Source organism: Myotis daubentonii, chromosome X, assembly GCF_963259705.1.
Source record: "Myotis daubentonii chromosome X, mMyoDau2.1, whole genome shotgun sequence".
Lineage (NCBI taxonomy): Eukaryota > Metazoa > Chordata > Mammalia > Chiroptera > Vespertilionidae > Myotis > Myotis daubentonii.
Window position 1 is genome coordinate 52,036,846 of NC_081861.1, and position 12,672 is coordinate 52,049,517.

A 12,672-nucleotide genomic window follows, 5' to 3' on the forward strand; every position below is an offset into this window, starting at 1 on the left:
ATGCACATATAAGATTATTATATCTTCTTGATGAATTGACCTATTTATCATTATGAAATGCCCCCTCTTATCTCTGGTAATATTATTTGCCTTGAATTCTAGTTTACCTGATATTAATGTAATTGTTTTAATTCTTTTTTAAAATTTTCCTTTTTTTACATCACTTTAATATGAAAAATTTCAAATATACAGCAAAATTGGATGAATTTTGCAGTGAACATCCTAACCATTAATATATCACTATACTTGTTTTATCCCATTTCTATCTATCTGCCCATCTCTATCCATCCATCAATCTCTCTCATATTTACTCATTTTAAAGTAAATTGCATGCCTATCATTAGCTGGACTTCAAAATTTGTTTACAGTTTTTTTTTCTATGTAAAATTTACATATAATAAATACACAAATCTTAAGTGTACATATAATGAGTTTTGACAAATGTATATCCTTGTGTAACCCAAAACCCTCTTAAGGTATAAAACATTCCCATCACCTTCAAAAGTTCTTTCCTGTCCCTTTATAGTCAATCCCTGCCCCACCTCAGCCCAAAGGCTGAGGTTTTTTTTCCATCCTAAATCAGTTTTTTTTCTATTCTAGGGCATCATATAAAGAGAATAATAAAATATGTAGCCTTTAGGGTCAGACTTTTTCACTTAGCACAGTGTTTTTGGGATTCATTTACATTGGTTCATATATCAGTAGTTTGTTACATTTTGCTATTATTTATCTTACTGTATGTATTGCAGTTCACTTATCAATTCTTGTATCAGTGGATGCCTAGACAGTGGTCAGCAAACTCATTAGTCAACAGAGCCAAATATCAATAGTACAACGATTGAAATTTCTTTTGAGAGCAAAATTTTTTAATCTTAAACTATATAGGTAGGTACATTGTTATTAACTTAATTAGGGTACTCCTAAGGCTTAGGAAGAGCTACACTCAAGGGGCCAAAGAGCCACATGTGGCTCACGAGCTGCAGTATGCCAACCTTGGGCTAGGACATTCCCATTATTTTAGTATTCCCATTCTTGTGCAGTTTTTGTGGGCAAATGTTTTCATTTTCATTGAGAAACTGTGTTGCTTTTATGACCTTAGTAAAAACTTGTCTCTCTAGGGCCCACGAGGAACACCCGGCTCTCCAGGAGCTGTAGGACTTATAGGATCACCAGGATTTCAAGTAAGTAACTAAATCTACCATGTTATCATAGAATTCATTCACATGAATGCTTTAGCCACTAGGCCAGCAGTTCTCAACCTGAGGGTCACGACCCCTTTGGCGGTCGAACGACCCTTTCACAGGGGTCGCCTAGACCATCCTGCATATCAGATATTTACATTACGATTCATAACAGTAGCAACATTACAGTTATGAAGTAGCAACGAAAATAATTTTATGGTTGGGTCACTGTATTTAAAGGGCTAGATGGTTGAGAACCAGTGCACTAGGCCATGGATTTAATGTGCACCTGTGTAAATGTAGGTTCTCCTAGTAGAGAAGGTAACTCCATTCTTGGAGGATTAAAAGGAAGTATGCTCTTATAAGGAGTTATGTATTGTCTTTATTTATTAGCATCAATATGACTATTCACTCTGTGCTTCCAAAGTCACCTAGTCTGGATCAACCTAAAGTATAGCCCAGAGATGGCAGATACCTGGCATATCTATTGTTACCATCCACTCCCTTGGTGCTGCTAATTAATCATACTACCACCAGCATCACCTACCCTGAGCACAGAAGAATTTTCAAAATCCTTTTCAACACTGCAACTTGGAAAGCTCTACCTACCTCTCTCTTTTTTATACCAATCCTGTTTACCATAGCTGGCATAGGAAAAGCATAGCGAGTCATCTGTGTGGTTCTGGGAAAGCCCTGCCCAGATTTTTCTTTCTCCAGTGCATAAAATCCTACCACTGATTACTTTGGTTTACCTTCACCAAAGTAATTGGCCTATTGGGAAGAATAACACATGAAACTTTCACTATCTTAACATGAATGTGATTATTGGGTCAATTTGGGAGATAGAAACCTTGAGAGAGGGAGCTAGAGTTTGCTTCACCAATGGCAGGCTATACCAAGATGGGTGGAGTACTCTAAACATGCCCACATTCTTCTTGTCTGAAACTAAAAAGTGCTGTTTCTTTTCATCTTTAATATAGGGTCCTCCAGGTCCCCCTGGTCTCCCTGGTCTTGACGTGAGTATACTGTGTCTTAAGACATTTGGCCTCCTTCCATTAAGTAATCATGTTTCCCCAGAGATATTCTGGTTTGATTAAATGCACTTTCTGGTGGAAAAAAAAGAGACTGCATTCCTACTGAAGTTCCCAGAACTTGTTTAGTAATTGATTTTGTTTTTCCTCCCTATGCCTCCTGCCCCAGGGGAATATGGGGTTAGGTTTCCAAGGAGAGAAAGGAGACAAGGTAAATAGATTTTCACAAAATACAATTTGTATTCCATGTGCTCCAAAAACATGTCTCTGGCTACAACCTTGTGCCTGCTTGTGTAAGGGTATTTGAATTTTTGCCTCGGGAAATGATCATTTTCCACCCACATGGATCTTCTGATGAGGTCTCTTGAGGACTTCATGTGCACGTGCCACAAATAAGATATTGTGGTCTTTCTCCTTTAAAATATTGTAGTCTTCTTGCTTCCTACCTGTGAAGTGTGGATGTCTTACAAATATACTCTCTTGAAATATATTACCTCTTCCTTCAACCAGGGTATTTGTGTACTGTGCCACCTACTCTTCTCTTTTCTTGGCTTCTTATCTCCTTCCTTCCTTGTCTTCCTTCTTTTCTTCTTCCCTCCTCCTCCTCTTGCTTCCTCTTCTCTTCCTCTCTCTTCATCTCTCTCTCTTGCCTCCTTAGCCATGCTTTCACCATTCTCTTGAATCTCCCCTTCTTCATTCCCCTATTTACGTCTATAATGATTTAGGAGCCTCAAGAGAGACTACAAGCTTGTTTTTCTCCCCTTCATGAGTGCCTCTTGTAGATTGCACTGCCTCCAATGAGCAAATTCAGCCACCAATGTTCTAACATGGGCTTCACGGCCTCTGCTTGTGCTTTTGACAAGGATTAGACCAATAACAGTCTGATCACAGTTGCAGAGAAGTGTCCATTCACCTTGCTCAAACCCCTTTTTTGCTCTCCTCTAAACACCCTTATGCATGACCAGGCAAGCATGAACCTGCAGTTTCCTTTATTCTGCTTCCTTCTTCTGCACTGCTGGTACAAAATGCATTTGGACAGGCTTATAATTCTTCTCACTCCTTGGCACTGATAGTTTTGTTTCCTCATTGATACAATGGTGAGGGTAAAGAGGCCAAAGTAATGGACAGTTTATTTGTGAGTTACCTACAGAGGACAAACTCACCCTCTAGAGAAATGGTCTGTGTGGTTCTGCTTTGCTTAAAGTTCCTTTTGATCTTACAGGGGGATGTTGGTCTCCCTGGTCCTGCAGGACCCCCACCATCTACTGGAGAACTGGAATTCATGGGGTTTCCCAAAGGGAAGAAAGGATCTAAGGTAGTGAATATTTAAGAACAAAAAAAGTTAATAAGCTTTTTCCTATTAATACCAAAGTTCAATTCAAATAACCTGACCACACTAGAAGGGCAGTGGATCCTGGGCAATGGATTTTTGTTTGAAAGTGAAGTTAAAGCTTTCTTTGTTTTGTCCCTCATGAAAAGTTGTCTTTTGATATGTGGATATGAGTGTTCTTGGTTTTCTGAGTATTCATTTAAGTGATTATTTTCTGTGTTTCACTTGTGCAGATCCAATTATCAAGATGCTAAATAACTTAAATATTGAAGAGTTGGGTTTTTCCTCCTAACTACCAACTTTCTCAATACTTATGTTTTCCCAAAGACTGTGACAGACCACATACGATATAAATTGTTGCTCTTTGAGTTGCAGTATCTTTTTTTTAAGTTATTTGCCCTTAAAACTTGATCATGCCAAAAAGGATATATTGTCAACATGTGGCAGCAGATGCCCTAATTTACCTGATCGGCTGAAGCTGTAGACCTGTTTAGCCAATATGTGTTATACTCTGTATTTTGATATGAGTGAGTGTGCATATGGGTGTACTAGTGTTTGAATGGTTGTATGCTGTTAAGCTGTCCAGATATTTTTCAGTAATCTGCATTCCCTTCTTTCCTGGGATTTTCATAAGTTTTATGATTCTGTGCCTCTGGTCAATGCATCCAGCCAGGAGAAGGTGTTTAGTCCCATTTCTTTAAGTTTGTCTTTGTGCAAACAATAGTTCCAGGTTCCCTCCAGGTTTATAGGAAGTATCCATTGATTAGAAACAGTTTATAAACATGTGAAAGATTACTTGCATTCATGATCATTCCCAAACTTTAGAGAGTCCTTCCAGGGCACATATAGGAAAATTAGCATGTAATTGTTACTCTTTCCCCCAAACCATTGATTTTTTGCAGTCTGTAATTTGCACCACCCTTTGATGCCCCAATCCTGATACCCCATTTGTTTCCCACAGCCCAGCCCAAGTAGCTCAAGAGAGCCATCTCCTTTAAGTTCACTGCTTCCTGCTGCCACTCACTAAGCTTTGCTTATTTTTCCAGGGGGAAACAGGGCTTGAGGGTTCTCCAGGAACAAGTGGCCCTCCAGGATTTCCAGTAAGTCTCTTTATTGTCAATATCTACATAGTGTTTGATTGGACAAAAGCTATAGCAATAAAGACTAACAGGAAGACTTCTTCCTATGGTTATTGTAGAGAATTCCACCATCTTCATTATTAGAAGGCATTTGAAATGTTCTTTTTTAAAAATATACTTTTATTGTTGATTTTAGAGAGGAAGGGAGAAAGAGATAGGAACATCAATGATGAGAGAGAATCACTGATCAGCTGCCTCCTGCATTCTCACACTGGGGATCAAGCCCACAACCCAGGCATGTGCCCTGACAGGGAATCGAACCATGACCTCTTGGGTTCATAAGTCGATGCTCAATCACTAAGCCACTCCAATCAGGCCATTTGAAATGTCCTTGTTTCTTGAATGCATGGGAACATTATAATGACTCTTATGAGACTATATACCTTAGAGTTTATTAGCTCAAGTTCTAGAGTTAAAACATACTTAGGCTTGACTTCTGGTTTCACCACATTCTAGCTATGTGATGTTGGACAAGTTTCTTTTTCTCTTTCTTTCTTTATTTTTTTTTTTAATCTGTGTCTAAGGATATTTTTCCATTGATTTTTAAAGAGAGTAGAAGAGAGGGGGAGAGACAGAGAGAAATGTCAATGTGAGAGAAACACATTGATTGGTTTCCTCCTGCACAAGTTCCGACCAGGGCCCAGGACAGAGAGGAGCCTGCAACTAGGTATAGGTACGTGCCCTTGACCAGAGACAAACCCGGGACCCTTTGGTCCACAAGCCAATGCTCTATCCCAGGGGTCCTCAAACTTTTTAAACAGGGGGCCAGTTCACTGTCCCTCAGACCATTGGAGGGCCGGACTATAGTTTAAAAAAAAAAACTATGAACAAATTCCTACGCACACTGCACATATCTTATTTTGAAGTAAAAAAAACAAAATTGGAACAAATACAATATTTGTATTTGCATGTGGCCCGTGGGCCATAGTTTGAGGACCCCTGTGAGTCTATCCATTGAGAAAAACTGGCTAGGGTTTGACAAATTTTTAACTTAATGAAAAGGACTTAGCACATGTCTGACATTTATCAATTATTCAGTAAATGGGAGTTAAATTTAGTAATCCTATCTTCACTTTCCTATCTGCCTTTGTATCTTTCACTCAAAAAACCTTTTGAGAGCCCCTATGTGCTAGGCATTCTGCTGGACTCTGAGGCTTATAAGAGTAATAACAGTTCAATAATTAAAAGTCCTTGTCCTTGAGGAAAGTACATTCTAGTGGGAAAATGAGGAAGGAGACAGACGATAAACAAGAAAACAAATGGTAAGGGATACATAGAAGATTTAAAAAAAAGTAAAGTGATGGAATGTGGATTGGGAATGGGTTGGGCTACTTTGGACAATGGTCAAGAAAATGCATATTAAGAAAGAGAGCAACAAGAAAATGCATATTATAAGGGAACAAGTCATGTGAAGATCAGGAAGATTGTTTCTGGCTGAGGGAACCATAATTATGAAGACCCTAAGTTTGGAAAAAGCTCAGAGCTTTTGAGGAACAACAAGTTGAGTGGATGGAAGCAGAGTGAGCAAGGCCAAGAACCAGAGTGAGCAAGGCCAAGAACCAGGCATTAGAATGCAGAGAGGAAGGATCTAGATCAGTGGTTCTCAACCTTCCCAATGCAGCGACCCTTTAATATAGTTCCTCATGTTGTGGTGACCCCCAACCATAAAATTATTTTCGTTGCTACTGAATAACTCTAATTTTGCTACTGTTATGAATTATAATGTAAATATCTGATATGCAGGATGTATTTTCTTTGTTAGAAATTGAACATAATTAAAGCATAGTGATTAATCACAAAAACAATATGTAATTATATATGTGTTTTCCATTGGTCTTAGGCGACCCCTGTGAAAGGGTCATTAGCCCCCCAGAGGGGTCGCGACCCACAGGTTGAGAACTGTTGATCTAGATCATGGAGACTTTTATCGGTCAAATATGGCTTTTATGTTAAATGTAGCAGGAATCTATTAGGAGGCTTTGACTTGTATTTTTAAGATCACTCTGGTTGGAGGATATGGGGGAGTGGAGAAAATGGGGAGAGTGAGGCAGCAAACAGAGGGTATTACAGCAGTCCAGTGGCTTGGACTAGGGTGATAGTGAAAATGGAAAGTGCATGCATTCAAAATGTAAAAAGTTTACAGTTTTTAAAAATATATTTTTACTAGAGGCCTGGTACATGAAATTTATGTACGTGGGGGAGGGGAGGGTAGAGCCTCCTCAGCCCAGTTTGCACACTCTCCAACCTGGACCCCTTGGGAGATGTCCAAGGATCGGGCCTAAACTGTCAGTCGGACATCCCTCTCACAATCTGGGACCGCTGACTCCTAACTGTTCACCTGCCTGCCTGCCTGCCTGATCACCTGTAACTGCCCTCCCGATGGCCTGGTCACCCCCAACTGCCCCCTTGCTGGCCTGGTCACCCCTTACTGCCCCTTCTGCTGGCCTGATCTCCCCTTACTGCTGCCCCTGCCAACCTGGTCACCCCCAACTGCTCCCCACCAGCCTGGTCACCCCCCAACTGCCCCACCTGCCGGCCTTGTCTCCCCATGCAGCCTGCTGTTTGGTCCTTACTGTTACTGTGACAGCATCCAGGAAAATTTGCATATTCCTCTATTACTAGTATAGATTGACTTCAGAGAGGAAGGAAGAAAGAGATAGAAACATTACTGATGACAGAGAATAATTGATCTGCTGCCTCCTGCATGCCCCCTACTGAGGATGGAGCCTACAACCCAGGCATGTGCCCTTGATCAGAATCAAACACGGGAATCTTCAGTCCACGGGCTGTCACCCTATCCACTGAGCCAAACCAGCTAGGGCTAAACATTTTATTACAGAACATTTTAAACATATACAGAGTAGAGAGAATGGCATAATGGTATAAATGTCAATAATTGCCAACTCATAGCCAATCTGAAGCAAATAACAGACATATTATTTCATCATAAATACCTCAGCATTTCTTAAGAGATAAGGGCTTTTTAAAAGCATAATGACAATATGATCATCAGATATTAATTATTAATAATTGCTTAATATCAGTTAATAAGAAAGAATTCAGATTTGTGATTGTCTCATAAATATCCTATCTAATAATAGACAAACATGGTAATTGACTGTACCTTTGCTATGCCTGCCATTGGCTAATCAGCACAATATGCAAATTAACCGCCAACAAAGATGGCGGCTAATTTGCATACTACAGGCAGGGTGGGACAGTGCGAGCCACCAGCGCACTGCCATCTAGGGCAGGCCGGCCCCAGAAGCCCCAGAAGCTGGCCTGCCTTGCCGCCGGGGACCCGATCGGCGGGTCCCAGGCCGCAAGGCAGGCCGGCCCCAGAAGCCCCAGATGCCACCTGATATGGTAGTAACTCTATCAGTAAGCACTCTGAAAGTCAGTGGCATAAATGCACCAATTAAAAGACAGATTATGAGGGTGAATCAAAAACAAAATCCACTTTAAATATGAAGACTCATATAGATTAAAAGTAAATGAATTAAGCTGCAGCCTGTTTTGCTCAGTGGATAGAGCATTAGCCTGTGGACTGAAGGGTCCTAGGTTCGATTCCAGTCAAGGGCATGTACCTCAGTTGCTGGCTTGATCCCCAGTCCTTATCAGAACATGTGCAGGAGGCAACCAATCAATGTTTCTCTCCCTTTCTCTTCACTCTCTCTAAAATTCAATGGAAAAATATCCTTGGGTGAAGATTAACAAAAACAAAGTAAATGGATTAAGTAACATTAAAGAGATTATAAGAAAAATATATTCCAAATTTTGTTAGTTGTATAATGGTTATGTTTAAATTATTAACACCTAAGAAATTGGGTGAAGGATACATATAATATGCTGTATTATTTTATAGTGTTTTTTTACATGTATGAGATTATTTCAAATTAAAATATTAAAAAATTAAAAATTAATAAAATATTAATTGAAATGTGTATGCATTACATGAAAAGTCTCCTACTTGCTTCTAGCATAATTTATTAAATTGTGCTAAAATTTACAAGGGTTCAATTAAAAAATATCTTAATTCTAAATGATATAATAGAAAACATATAATAGTGCAGTTATAAGCACATATCTGAAAATAAAAATTTAAAGAAGTGAATTTAAAGAAGGGATTAGCCAAAGAAGATATATGCACAACCCATGGACACAGAAAACAGTACGGTGATGGCCAGAGAGAGGTGGGGGGCAAGAGCTGGGTAGAGGGGGCAAAAGGAGGGAAATAGGGACATCCTATATAATAATAATAAAAGGCTAATATGCACACTGCCTGAACAGCAGAATGACCGGTTGCTATGATGTGCACTGGCCACCAGAAAGCAGATGCTCAATGCAGGAGCTGCCCCCTGGTGGTCAGTGAACTTCCATATGGGGAGTGCCACTCAGCCAGAAGCTGGCTCATGGCTGGCCAGCACAGTGGTGGTGGCAGGAGCCTCTCCCACCGCTGCGGCAGCACTAAGAATGTCCAACTAACAGTTTAGACCCTATCCCTTGGGGGCCTAAGCCTTTAGTCGGACATCCCCCAAGGGCTCCCTGGCTGTCAGAAGGATGTCTGACTGCAAGCTTAGGCCTGATCCCCCAGGGAGTGGGCTTAAGTCAACAGGTGGACATCCCCCAAGGGGTCCTGGACTGTGAATGGGCGCAGGCCAGGCTGAGGGACCCCCCCACCCCGAGTCCACAAATTTTTGTGCACCGGGCCTCTAGTATTATTTATAATTGCCTCACTGGAATTAGAATCCAAATGAGGCCCACATATTATATCTGGTTGATATGGCTATTAAATCATAAGATGTATTTTGAAGGAGAATCTGACAAGGTTTTCATGGGTTAGATGAAGGGGTAGGGAGGGAAATGGATGAATCAAAGATGAATGAATATGACTGCTTGCTGGCAAAGTTGGGATGATTGACTGTAGTGCTTCTCTACAGTTTTTTGAAACACTGTGTCTCTCTGGATGGCCAGAAAACAGAGCCAGTAGGGCCAGTGGCACAGGTTGTTTCCTTGATGATCCTGTTACTCTGTAGAAACACAGGAGAGCAGAGAATCATGTGTTCAGTGTCCTTGATTATAATCAGCTCAGCATCTAATTAATCAGAATTGAAGAGAACCCTACTGTTGGAGACAAGACACCTGGGCTTAAGACTCAGCTACGTTTGGGGACTTTTTCAAGTCTCGGAAGTTCTTTGTATATCTGTAATATAGCAATGGACATACTCTCAATGAGGCCCAACTCTCAATGTACGTAGAGTTTATTTGCAAAGTATGAAACTGTGCTGTCCAAAATGATACCACTAGCCACATATGGCTACTGAGCTCTTGAAATGTGGTTAGTTTGATGTGCCATAAGTGTGAAATACACACCAGATTTTAAAAACTGGGTATGAGAAAAAATCTAAGATGTCCCATTAACAATTTTTACTTCAGTGTTGAAATGACAATATTTACCATATATTTTGTTAAATAAAATGTTATTAAATTAATATCCCCTATTTATTTTACATTCTTAAGGTGACTACTAGGAAATTTAAAATAACAGTAGCTCACATTATATTTCAATTGGGCAGCACAGATATAAAGTGCTTTGCAAGTGTGCTAGGGAAAAAGGTTTGCACCTTCTTTTGTGAGCATTTCACATAGATTTTAGTCACCTCTAGTGATGCCTGTGAGGTATGCAAGGTGGGCTGGGCTTATCTCCTTGTGTTGATGAGGAAACCATGGCTTGAACGGATGAAAGGATTGATTGTCCAGAGTCACACAGCAAATTATTAGCAGAACTGAAACAGAAATTCAGCTTTCTTTACTTCTAGCCAACTCAGAACTTTTTCCCCATACCACACTGCCCCCTACAGTCCAGTTCATTCTTGTCATTATGGTGGTGGAACTTTGGTGTTACTGGATTTACTGGCTCACTCTCCCTCCCTCCCTCTCATTCTTTTCCAGGGTCTACCTCAAATAATTCCCCCTGCTGCATTTTCACCCTGTTCCCTTTTGTCCTGTAAAATAAAAAGAGACTGGCTGACAACAATGCAGGGTGATAGATTGCAATACCGTTTGAAGCTCAGCATTTCCAGTGTTTCACAATGTGAGCTGAAAAATAGAAACTCCAGTTGATTGTAAATACATCCCAAGCTGAAAAACGCCTCTCTTTATATAACACAGCATATTTTCAGATGTTGGAAATCAAGAAGCCAGAGTTTTCAGCTCACTTCGGAATAGATTTGATATGAAAACTTGCCAAATCATGTAATTTCTTCACTCCTAACATCTCTACCTGCTTAATGAGAACATTCATAGGTACCTTCTGTGTCTTATGACAGAAAATTTGTGAGAAGAAAGGTGGTAACATGTTTAAGATACTTTGGGATTTTCAGGGGAAACACACTTCTGAAATCCAAACCCCTTACATAAACTTTCAATTATCCACACAAGGCAGAGTTGAGAATGGAATATTTAGGGAATCCAAATTGTTCTCTTTAACAATTTGTTTCCCTTTCATATAAGCCTAAATATTTGCAGCAATTGCTGACAAGTAGCCAGCCTGATATTATGTATGCCTTGCCTTCTTTCTCTTGCACCCTTTGCAGTGACCAAATATCCCTGATTTTTGGCTCAGTCTCAGCTTCACACATTTCACCCCATTGTCTCCAGGAGAATACTAAGACTTGTAGGCCACAGATACTCCCATGAAGATTGTTGGAATCATGCACCTGTGTGTTGTCTGTCCAAGGAACTGGCAAACACAGGGTAGGGCAAAATAGAAAAGATGAGGAGAGAGCGAAGAAACTGGCAAATCCTGAGGTACCTATTGAGTGGACCTGAGACAGCTACTGGGCAGGTGGTGTTCTCCTTCAATTGTGCACCACATTTTCCAGGCACTTCAAGTAGGTCCTTTGAAGATGAAGACCCAGCTTGCCAGACTTAAGCTAGGCCCTGGGCCCTGGTGCCCTGATGGTCAATAGCAGCAGTGTGACATGGACAGAGTTGAGAAGGAGACCACTTTCCTAACCTCTCAAGTTTCAAATCTCAAGTTGCCCTCAAATGCCAAGCAGAACAGATTTCTGCAGTTTAGGTTCCAAATATTGCCACAAATCCCACCCTGGCCCTCCCACATGACCTCCCACCCCCTAATCATGCTTCAGCCTCCCTCCTGCCTTCCCTTAGAGAAGCCACCCTTGCTGTGGAGGGGTGTCTAGCCATCTCCATTGCTTTTACTGGGGCCCTAGGAAGTCATTGGGTTGAGGGAGAAGCTCAAGCAGAGTGTGACTGCACGGTGGCCTCCCTCTCAGGGGAGAATGTCTCTGAGGCCCATGGCCACAGTGTCTTTCACTGGGCAGTGGGGTCTGACATCTCTTGGTTCCAGCCTAGTGTTTGTACCTTGCTTGTTTCTTTTCTTTGTTTTCTTTTTACTGTACCCATTTTTAACTTTTATTTTTATATCTAATTTTAAATTAAGTTCACATACAATATTACATTAGTTGCAGGTGTACAACAGTGGTTAGATGTGTGTATACCTTAGAAAAGTGATCACCACCATAAGTCTAGGAACCATCTGTCACTGTGCATATTTTTATTATTGACTATATTTCCTGTGTTGTACTTTATATCACTGTGACTAATTTGTAAGTCAGCTTGCCTTTTTTTTTCACCGTCCTCCCCACCCTGACCCAGTGACTATGTCATTCCCCCTTATTTCTGACCAAGTGACTAAAATTGACTAATATCCTTAAACCAAAAATACCAGTATATCAGGGCCCTGGAGAGCATACCTGTAAGGACTAGATGGTCCTAGGACGTTTTGCTAGAACAGCTTGTTCAGCAGGGCCCTGTATGGTGCCCCCTGTGCTGGAGACAAGCTGAGCCTACAGCCCAATATCTTGCCAAGTCATCTATTTTGTATTGGCTTTAACACACACTCACAGATTACTATTTTTTTTTCCTTTTTAAACTTATGTATTTATTTTTTTCACGTTGTTGTGCAA

The 12,672-nt window shown here is 40.6% G+C and overlaps 1 protein-coding gene across 3 annotated transcripts in view; it reads left to right on the top strand.

Moving 5' to 3' along the window:
- The window catches only part of COL4A6 (collagen type IV alpha 6 chain), a 402,326-nt gene that overhangs the window by 338,873 nt on the left and 50,781 nt on the right, over positions 1–12,672 (top strand). For all 3 annotated transcript variants that reach the window (XM_059680110.1, XM_059680108.1, XM_059680109.1), the window contains exons 9-13: positions 1,119–1,181; positions 2,162–2,197; positions 2,382–2,423; positions 3,435–3,527; positions 4,589–4,642. In XM_059680110.1, the coding sequence (XP_059536093.1) occupies positions 1,119–1,181; positions 2,162–2,197; positions 2,382–2,423; positions 3,435–3,527; positions 4,589–4,642 (288 nt within the window). The remainder of the gene's footprint in view (positions 1–1,118; positions 1,182–2,161; positions 2,198–2,381; positions 2,424–3,434; positions 3,528–4,588; positions 4,643–12,672) is intronic.